Raw genomic sequence first — 10,750 nt, forward strand, 5'->3', positions numbered from 1 at the left:
TTGCAACAATGTGGATGAACCTAGAAGGTATTTATGTGAAGTAAGTGAATCAGAGAAAGACAGATGCACATACCATTGAACTGTGCTCATAGATGACATGCAGAGAATGGCACAGATGCATTACTGAGATAAAACAAAAGGTATTTAAGTTGTGTGATTATATGTTATTGGGAATACCTGGGGTGAGTGGGGGGTGGTTAGGTGTTGAGTGTGTCAGTGGATGTAGAGGGAAGGAATGTGTGAAAGTGAGTGGGTGTGGAGATGTGAGTGTTGTTGGGATATATGTGAGTGTGTGGTTATAGATGTGAGTTATGTGTGGGAGAGTTTGTGAGTATGTGTATGTATGAGTGTCTGTATGAGCGTGTAATGTGAGAACATGTATGTATGTGTATAAAGTATCCAGAAAGGAGAAAGTAGCAGGAGGAGAGCTCCCCTGTCTACACACCCTGAACAACAGGAAACACCCCATCTCAAGCGCAGAGGGAACACACTTCCTGCTGACAAGGAAAGGAAAACAGCCAAGCAGCCTGGCAGAAGCCAACAGAGCTGGGTTGCTGCTGGGCCAATGCGGGCCTCACTACAACTAGGGAAGTTGTAGGCTCCCTGGCGCCAGATGAACCTGGCTGACCTGGCCGTGCCTGGTCGGGAAGGGAGACTAGTGGAGAGCAGGGCTGACCTCGGTACCTCCCAGGCTACAGAAGAGTGGGTGTAAACAGAGCCATGGAGCACAGAAGGGGATTTCCCTGATGCTTCCTCACAGCATGTCAGAACGGGAGGTCGAACTGACTGTCAGCAGCAGGTTCTCTGTGCCTCAGCACCATAAGGGACTGGGCAGGCTTACTGCAAGTCAGATCAGCTCCTAGTTCAGATCCAGTTCTGCAATGAGGGATGCTAAAATTAGGAGCCTTCTGCCTTGGGGGAGTGTCCCCACTTATATCTAGTGCTCAGAAGCCAGGAGCATCAAGGCCTGAGATCCCCAGATCCCCACGGCAAACCTAAGACAACATGGGTAGGCAAGCACCAAGCTAAGAACCTTCCAGTACAGCTAGGACTCACACTCCAACAGAGGGAGGAACTGAATGGCCTGGTTAACTCTCACCAAGGAGACTGACTTGTGTTTTGTTGATCAAGAGTAGAAAGAAAATAAAAGGGGTACAAACTCAGCCACCTTCTACAAATGGACAACCACGCAGCACAGACTCTCGCACCTGCTTCCTATGACAAGGGCTCCCAGGATGTGAAACTCAAGTTTCTGTTCCCAGGACCCACATGTGAACTAGAAGGTTCCTCAAGATCAAGTTCTAAGGGAAGATGAACCAGCCAAGATTTTCCAATCTAGGCCTGCCTGAAGTCAGGGAAGACTTTAGTAGGGTGGGACTGAAGGATTCAGTCCATGGGCCACTACTTGGGCGCACCCCTTTCCTGGCCTTCTGGAGGCTGATGTCATTTCCTGGTGCTCAGTTTCCACAGGGCAGAGAACTGGGGACACTTTGGCAAGGACTCAATAACAGCTTCCGCCACTCACCAATTCAGGAACTTATTTGGAGGTACAAGCTGGTGTACTGTCAATGTTCCCCCAGAAGGGTGAAGCAAAGGAAAGGGAAATTGAGTCAGCCATGTCTGGAGGCCCCAGAGGCTGTGGGTTAAAGTCAAGAGCTTTTTCAGCCCTCTAAGAAGTCACTCTCCAACCAGCAGTCCCATGTCAGCTGAGACTATCAGCTCCCAACAAAGTTCCACGGCCTGTCCCTTTGGTCTGCTTTGGTTCTGGCACTGGACAGTGGCTATATTAGGATACTCTTTGTGCCAGCTGTCACAGTCTGCAGACAGAGGGTTTGAGGATCCTGTGGACAAAGGATAGGGCCTACTCCACACCCCAGAGGCTCAGAAGAATAGAGGCATTAAAGACTCATCATAAATCCACCTGGATTTGGAAGTGTGTGAATCCCTAAACATATAAGGGTGCTGGGCAGATCCCCCACACCTGAACTCCTGAACTCCTGAAAACAATTTCCAGATACTAGTTCATGTATTCTCAGACTCTGCTTTCTGGTTGAGCTGCACAAAACCAGAATGGCAGGAAAGACTGGCCCCATAGTGCAGACACAGTACCAGCACCACAGCGGTAACAAGAACCCAACACTCAGGGGAGTTGGGGGAAAGCAGAGTGGGGCATGCTTTTTCCTTTGCATCTTCCCAACAAGATGCTATTCCCAGATGGACAGTCTTTTGCTCTGGTGACAGATCAGTCTTCACCTGTTCCAGATTCCTGGTTTGAAAGCAACATGGAGCTCTCTAAGGCTACAGACAGCTGCCCCAGGCTCTCATCTCAATCTGAAAATTCTCCTTACCTGCTCACCAGACTGTGACCCCTTGTGTGTACTAGAAGGCCCCAGTAAGCAGGTGCTACATTCTTGTCTACACCTTTCTTCCCCCAATCCAGCCCAAGGGGCAATTGGAACTCAGTGAAAGAAGGTTCAGGGCCAGACCAAAGGTTAAGCTGTGCCTGTTCTTAATTCTGGAATCACTGCATGATATACAGTTAGAAAGTTGTTGATGGTTGAGTTTCAGTCATACAGTATTCCAACATCCATATTTACACTGAATGGAGAATGTGCTTTTTCAAGAAATGGGGTAAGGGGAAGGAACTAGTACTGCATACAGCCTTCTAAGGCTTAATTCCTATCACCGTACCCCATAGATGTAAACTAGGAGTAAGCTCTGGGCACTACAGGGGTGTGACCCCCCCTAAAAAAAGAGCAAAATGGAAAAAAAATGAGGAAGCAAGACCATGGGGAGATCCAAGAAATGGAAAGAGACTAAGGGGCATGAAAAGAATCACTCTAACTGAAGGGATTGGGACATAGAGTCTAAAATGAATTTTCAAAAGGTACAGGGACCAAACAGGCTGAACAACTGCTTTACATGCAGCAGTCATGGTTCTCCAAATATCAACAGCAGCAGTCCACAAAGCAGAAAGCCCCCAAGCACTTCCAAATGTAATCCTAAAACCAAAGGCACAAACATCCTACTATAATAAACATAGCTATAAAATCAATAATATGATACAATACGACTATAGTAAATAATACTGTTACATATATGTATATATATATTTATAAATTGCTGAGAATAACTCTTAAAAGTTTTCACCATAAGACAAAAGAATTCTAACCACATACATTGATGGGTATTAGCTAGATTTGTTACAGTGACCATATCCAAACAAAACAAATGTCATATTGTGGGACCTGAGAGATAAAATATTTGCTTTGTATGAGCTAACCCCACTACGACCACCAGCAATGCATATGATTCTCCAATCGTCACCAGATGTGTCCCCTCAGTACAGAGTTGAAGTAAGTCCTGGGTATAGTCAGTTGTGACATCAAGACCCCCAAAACATGACAAAACAAAAAATAAACAATGTGGTACAACAGAAATCAATGTTATATGTTGATTACGTTTAATTATAATGTTTAAAAAGAGTCACTAACCATACCCTCTTATTAAACTTGTCAGGATGCTAAATTTCACAGAACCCTCCCCCCCCCAACACACACACACAAACTACTAAACACAAGTTCTGAAAGTGAAACTCTTAGGTCTTATCCTTCCCTCCAACTACTTCCTACAGTCTTAGGACAGTACTAGACATGTCCTAGGCCAGTGGCCTTGGCCAGTGGCCTTGGAACCTCCAGTTCTGCTTCCCAGGCCTCGGGGGGACTTCTGAATTCAAACTTGGAGGAAATAACAGAACTCTAGAACAACTCCAGTTCAAGTCTATCTGGAAGCAGGAAGAGGACATTAAAAAAAATTATCTCAATCGCCATGGCCTGTGTGCAGTTAAAGATGGATCAGCAAAGGCTCAACTTAGGGCTGCCCGGGAGCCTTGCCTGGCTGATGGTGTGTGAAATATGTGTGGTCTGAGCAGAGGCCAAATGAATTGTAGGCAAGCGCAGGAGTAGAGTAACTTGAGTCCCAGCCCAATCAAAGGAAACTGATACTGTGCATTAAAAGCCAGCCTGGCCTTTTGAGACTGTTTAGAGAGACAGGCCCAGCCCTGTGTTCAGTTTCTGGCCTCCTCCTCTCTGCTCTCAATCCTGAACTTGCCTCGAACTTGAAAGGGCTAATTAAAGCCCAAAGAAAACTCAAAAGCTTGTTATCTGGCTCCATTCCTCCCCTGCCTAGCATTAGCCTATCTTGCAAAGCTGTTTTCCCTCAGTTCTCTTCCAGGACACCATGCAGAGTTAGGACCCACGGCTCTGTCACCTTCCAGGCCTAACTTGACTTTCTGTGAGCATGGCCTGGTGGAAGGGCAGGACAAACACCTTGTTCTGTTTGGGTGGGCAGATTCCTGCAGCTGAGCTCAACTCATGAAAGCTTCTGAAAATAGGGGGCTGAAGTCAAGTTTCAACAAACTGACCATGGTGGATAGAAGAACCAACAGCCCATTCAGCTAACAGACAGGAAGAATGAGAGATTTTGCAAACACAAGGGAGTTTGCCATTTCCCAGAGGGTGTTGCTAAAATGTGCCTACTTAGAAGGTGTAGAGCACATGTCCATGTGCCTCTGTGTGCACAAGCATGTGTGACGTGTGTGCACATGAGTGTGTATGAAGATGAGAGACGGGGGAGGGGAAGAACATTATGCCCAGCTGCGTTCACTATGGTCTGACCTAAGGAGTAATTTATCTTGAGACCTCGGGTAAGGCATGGTCCAGACAGTCCTTGGATGGACAAACTAAGACATCTCCCCAGGGCCTTCAGTTTGTGTGTGCCATACCCAAAGATACAACACACTATCTCCACTGGCAAAAATGACTTCACAGAGGGACAGATAGCACACAGCCTCCGAGTTCATACAATTGCTGGCTGCTCCAAGACAAAGGTCTCTCCAAGTTGCCTCCTGTGAGGACTAAGCAGGGAGAATAGAATCTCCCACCCCACCTGTGCTTTTAAATTCCATTGCCTTCTCCTTTTCCACCTTTCCTCTGTGCTCCAGAGGGCTCCTGGCATCTCAGGAACAATGGGAATCATAAGGTGGGGGACTCAGTCATCTGTCATGGGCCCCCTTCCTCCTTTCTCTCATCTATACCCGTCCCCAAGTTTTTATGTCCTGAAGGGGTGGCCTCATGCATACTGAATGAGGGTCTACTTGTGCCCTCTGTGGTCCTCTTGGCAAGCAGGTATTCTTTATGAGGAGGGATACCTATCCCCTTTCAAAATTAATTTGGGCGAAGAGAAAGTACCATAGCATGTAAGAGGCCTCCAAATGACCTCTGAATGGTGGGTGTGGCATAGAAGAAGAGAAAGAATAGATTAAAAAAATAAAATCGGAATCAGGGACAGGATATGGGTTAAGGTGCTTGCCTTACATTTAGCTGACTCCATTTGATGCTGATACCATGTGTAGTTCCCTAAGAATGATCACCAAGAGTGATGCCTGAGCAAAAAGCAAGCCTCAAGTATCACTGGGAGTGGTCCCAACCATTACTCCCCCAAAATATTGGGAATCTGGAGAGATAGTACAGAGCTTAAAGGCACTTGCCTTGTGTGTGATTGTGGTTGTGACAATGTTTAAACCCTGCATATGGTCTCCAGAGTATCACCAGATGTGACCCCTGAGCAAAGAGCCAGATGTGACCCTTGAATACTGCTGAGTGTGACACAAACTAAATAAAAAGATGTGAACACATTTTAGTGACATGGCTTTCTAAGGAATCAAGACTCACCTTCTACAAAATGAGTACTTCCACCTGAATTTCACTATTTCTTTCCCACAAAGAGACAACAGAGAGGGGTGTTCAAATGCTGCTTGGAATGCTTTACTGGACAATAAAAAAAAAAAAGGCAAAAGGGCAGAGAAGATGACCAGGGTCCAGAAACTAACTGCTACCAGTAGATTTTTCATGTGACCTAAATAATTATCACCACAAAGAAACCATTTGATAAACAACACAGACAAGCTCCAAAAAGAGGAGCATATCTCTTGGTGGTGTAGGCATGTGCCACGCTGTACTGTGAGTGGGCATCCAGAACTCAGAATGGCCCCAGCTCTCCCTTCCTTCAGTCCTCCATCCCATGCTCTCTGGCTTTCTATCTCTGCTTCTCTTGTAAAACCCTGCACTAAAAGTGCTAAACATATACCAATTTCTAAAGCAGATCTTCATTCCCCTGCATTTCATGGACTCCAATCTTCTATCCTGCTCTGACTCTTCTGTCTCCTATAGAGACACAGGGGCTATAGCATGCCACTCCTGAAGTTCTGTGATCACCAGTAGAGAAGCACTAACTCTGTCTTCTAGCAATGGACCCTTCCATGGCCTGGCCCCCAGAGCACCATCCCCAAATTCCCTGCCCAGAGTGGCTCCTAGGTTTCATCCTTCTGTGAAAAAGAAATGTGAGTGGAAGATGAAGGATAAGTACATTTTGATGTTTCCTAAATTCTTGTTTTACCCATATTTGTTTTGGGCTATTCATTTTAGAATGTCTTTAAAATTTTTTTAATAACAAAATTTCTTTCATTTAAAATGTATGTGAAATAAAAGCTACATGTTTTGTAATATCACACAGGATCACCTGGCCCAGTGCTTTCAGCCTTTTCACACCTGTACACCTGCAAATATTCCATAGACAACTAAAGCAGATGTATAAACCATTCTTTATTTTAGGAATACAAATATTCCTAAAGGAGACAGAATAGGGATAGACCCTGGTTTGAGTCCCAGAACTACATGCCTCTCCCCAAGCATTGAAATTTGTAGCCTAAAAGGTCCCTGAGCATAGCAAGGTCTGGCCACAGTGACCGCCAACCATTGACAGAGTGGCCTTGGCAGTTCCTGGTACTATAGGAGCTGGGTATCAATGTACCCTCAGGTTGTGACGGATCGATATGACCTGGTTGACTAATGGTGCAAACGACTCCCAGGCCTTTTGAGCACTGCTTGGGAGCATCACCCAAAATAAATAAGTTTTAAAAAGAATATTTTTAAATATAAATATTATTTAAATATTATTTTAAAAGAATATTAGCTGTGGCCAGAGAGATGGTACACAATGAAAGCACTTGCCTTTGATTGATAGACACCTCAATACTACATATGATCCTCTGAGCACCACCAGGAGTGATTCCTGAGCACAGAGCCTGGAGTAAGCCCAAAACACCTCTGGGTGTAGTCCATGTCACTTCCCTCCCTCCTTCCTCAAAAAAGAATATCAATCTATCAATATAGAGTAACAATATTTCTAACATCACTTCTACATGATCCAGACACAATATATATGTGTTAAGTAGCTAAGTCCTTTTGTGTAGACCAGCAGGAAATTTCTGCAGATGCCAACAGTACACACATCAGTGCTATAGAAAGCTCTGATTTAACTTTGAATGGGGCCTGGAGCCTCTGACACCTTAGTACTCTGCCTGTTCCCACCTAGTCCCACTTGTTTCCACCCTTTCTTCTGACTGTGAGCCAGAAAGAAAACAGAGAAAACCACCCTAATGAGCTATGTTCAGGCCAAAGAGACAGTGCAGAGGGAAAGGGCAATTGCTTTGCATATAGCCAACCCAGGTTCAATCGCTGACACCCTATATGGCCCTGAACCCCACCAGGAGTGATCCCTGAGCACAGGAATAAAGCCTGAGCATCATTGAGAGTGCCCTGAAAACCAATCCATTGAGCTATCTCCATGTCAATGTCAGCTCTCTATCAGGAGGGACAAGAAGGCTTGCTTTGGGGAGAGGTCCCCCACACTTACACCCCACACTCCCTGCCACACCAAGATGCATAGATGAGAGAATAATTTTACTCAAAACTACGAGAGGCTAACTCCATGATGACTCACCGCGCTGCTGCAGTGCACATCCTTGACCTTGAGCCAGGCCAGGTCCAGTGTGCCCTCACCCCGGTAGCAGGACTGCAGCCGCTCCTTAATTCGGTCATTAATCTGCTTCAAGATGAAGATGCACAGAGCAGATTCATCCAGCGACTTCATCTTACGCTTCTGGCCCTTGGAGAAGACAGTGAAGAGAAGATCATCCTCAGCACGCACCCCAAGGGTCCGGGCAAGCATGGCTCCAGCTTTGGACAGATAGGCAGCTTGTAGCAAGCGGTACTCCACACCATTGCGCTCACAGCCAATGGGCACTTCTACATAGGAATTGAAGGCTGTGTCTTCCTTACACAACCTTACCAACTTGGACGTGTACACCTGCTCCTTTGTAGTGGAACCTGGGGGTGATACCATTTCAGGCTGCAATGTCAGGAAGTAGACAAAGTTGCCACTGCTGAAACCATAGACATAGTAAATGTCAAAGTCAGGGATGACAGTGAAGGTGTCTGAGGGGATCTTGATCATAGAGGCCACAAACTCGTCATGGAAGACGTATGCGAACATGCCATCAGCTTCTGAGTTCTTGGTCAGCTTCCGGCTGGAAATGGTGGGGAAGTATTCCGGTTTCCCATCCACAGCTGTAGCAATGAAGAGTTTGTCATCCAAATTACTGTAGGAAACTATTACTCCAAACACTGAGCCACTCTCATTGACTCCAGACAGATAATGCTCCTTCTTATGGAATGGTTCCCCCAGCTTGAAAAGGTCCTCGAGCCGCAGCAGCTTGCAGATACCCTGGTACAGGCTCCCACATGCAATCAGCCGGTTCTCCTTGTAGTCAATCAGCAGCATCTTGTTTACATTGTTGGTGGTGGTCAGGGGCTCATGACACGTTTGCACGATACGGGGTGGGTAACACTTGGGGTTGTCCTCATCCGGCCCCGTCTGATGCGTCACCAAGACCTTCAGGTCACTGGAGAGCTTGTAGATCCGATTGACAGCACCCAGATACAGGTGCCCTGTCCTCTCATCCACCACCAAGTGGTTGAAGCCCTCAGTGGGCTCTCCACGGAAAGTCACAAAGGACCGCTTCTGGGCTGGTGAGGGTGGCTGCCTGGGCAGCACAGTGGAGGAGCCCAGCCCCACCATCAGGAGGTGGGGGAGCAGACAAGTCCAGGTCCACGACGTGGTTTTCATGGTGGGCATGAGTCCACAGTGCTTGGCACGACAGTCTCCTCCTACTCCTCGAAGGACCAGGACCCAGGAGTCGGGTTCCCTACAAGAAAAGGAAAAATGTTATTGTCACATTGGATACCAATGACTGTAGTCCCTTAGATCCACCCTATGCCATAGTTAAACATCCTCCTCCCCAACCCCACTGAAGGATTCTGCACCTGTCCTAACAGAACCTCACAGGGGTGAAAAATCCTGCTCCTCTTCATGAGAGAGTCTGAGAGCAGCTCTGTAAAAAGGTCTTCAGGAATAATGACCATGACAGTGATGGATAGACTCATGCTAATGCTGCTGCTAAAAATGATGATGGCAATAGAAGGGACCAGTATTACCTCCAGACAACTCAACAGTAGAGGCTCCCCTTCCAGCTCTTTGCAGACTCATTCCAACTTACATATTCTGTAGGGACAGCTCTTCTCTACCCATCCCACAGATCTACTCTCCAAAACTCTTCTTCCCCACTATAGAGAAAGAAGGTAGAGCTGACACTTCAAATCCATCTATCCAGAAGCTGAGAAGTTCCAGAGTCCTCCTGAGAATACTGACTTCTTTCTCAGAAGGAAGCCTCAGGAGGCCTGGGTGGAGAGGATGGCACCAGCAAAACACCCACAGTGCTGGAAGGAAAGGATCTCTTTGGAGAGGGGTCCACAGAGCATGAGTCTGGAACCAGCACACAGGGCTTGTGTCAGGAGCACTGTTAAGAGGCAGCCAGGCTGCTCAGATTCAGCTGAACAACAGGAAATGAGCCTTTTCAGGTGTGTCTGGAAGTTGGGATGAAATGCATGGAACTGAGGTGGGCCTGTAAAGTCAAAGAACCTAGGTCCCAGAGAAAATGCTTCCCTTTTCTGTCAATTTAGCCTTCTTGTCAGTGAATTGAGGCAAGCGAAGAGAATTTGCCTGGTCCAGTGAGGTGTGTCCCCAGCATCAGACCCTAGTCCAATCTAGTATCAAGGCCCCAGAACTATCTAACCAGCAGAAAGTAGGAACCGCAGAGTGGATTCTAGATCCAGAAATAAAAAACTGCACCCTGGCCCTAAGCAAACACCACATTGCCCAGTCACCATGTTTACCATAGCCATGATGTAGTTTTAGTTGCTTTAGGTTGAAAAAAAAAAAAAACACGTTAGATTTGAGAGGACATGTGGCTCATACTGGGGAGAGCTGGAGTAAAAATGCAGATCTGTAACCACTGCAAAATTCCTCATCTTTGGTGGTGGGAATGCCCCTTATTCATTATCACTATGTACCTTAAATATTACTGTGAAAGATTTGTAACTCACTTTGGCCACAATAAAAATTGAAAAAATAATTCCTAATCTTTCTAGAAGCAGTTGTAGATGACAGCACTCAAGAGACCCTTTGAAATGCATAAGAATCTCAGACACAGAAATCCCTGAACAGCACAAGCTACTTCATCCCCACCAATTCTGCAGGAATAAAAGCAAAAGCCCAATGATCCATAGGGCATAACCTGGAAGGATCTGCCTGCCAACAGGCACCACTCTAGAAGTGATAATGGCCCGAATGTGCATGACACTGGGCCAACGATCAGCACAAAGTAATTGATAATTGCCTAAATGTTCATTGATTAAATGATAGTGATGGTTGGCATCAAGATTGAAATAAAATGAAAAGGATTGGGTTTTTGATAATTGGATGGTCCGGGATGGTACTATCTTGATTAGGG

General features: G+C 46.2%; 1 protein-coding gene across 1 annotated transcript in view; it reads right to left on the minus strand.

The window, feature by feature from the left end:
• The window catches only part of PLXNA4 (plexin A4), a 365,632-nt gene extending 356,525 nt beyond the window's left edge, over positions 1-9,107 (minus strand). Inside the window, exon 1 of the mRNA XM_049774269.1 lies at positions 7,843-9,107. Within this exon, the coding sequence (XP_049630226.1) occupies positions 7,843-9,036 (1,194 nt within the window). The 5' untranslated portion in view covers positions 9,037-9,107. The remainder of the gene's footprint in view (positions 1-7,842) is intronic.
• Between the last annotated feature and the right edge of the window lie 1,643 nt (positions 9,108-10,750).

The sequence above is a fragment of the Suncus etruscus genome, chromosome 1, assembly GCF_024139225.1.
Source record: "Suncus etruscus isolate mSunEtr1 chromosome 1, mSunEtr1.pri.cur, whole genome shotgun sequence".
NCBI classification, from domain to species: Eukaryota; Metazoa; Chordata; class Mammalia; order Eulipotyphla; family Soricidae; genus Suncus; species Suncus etruscus.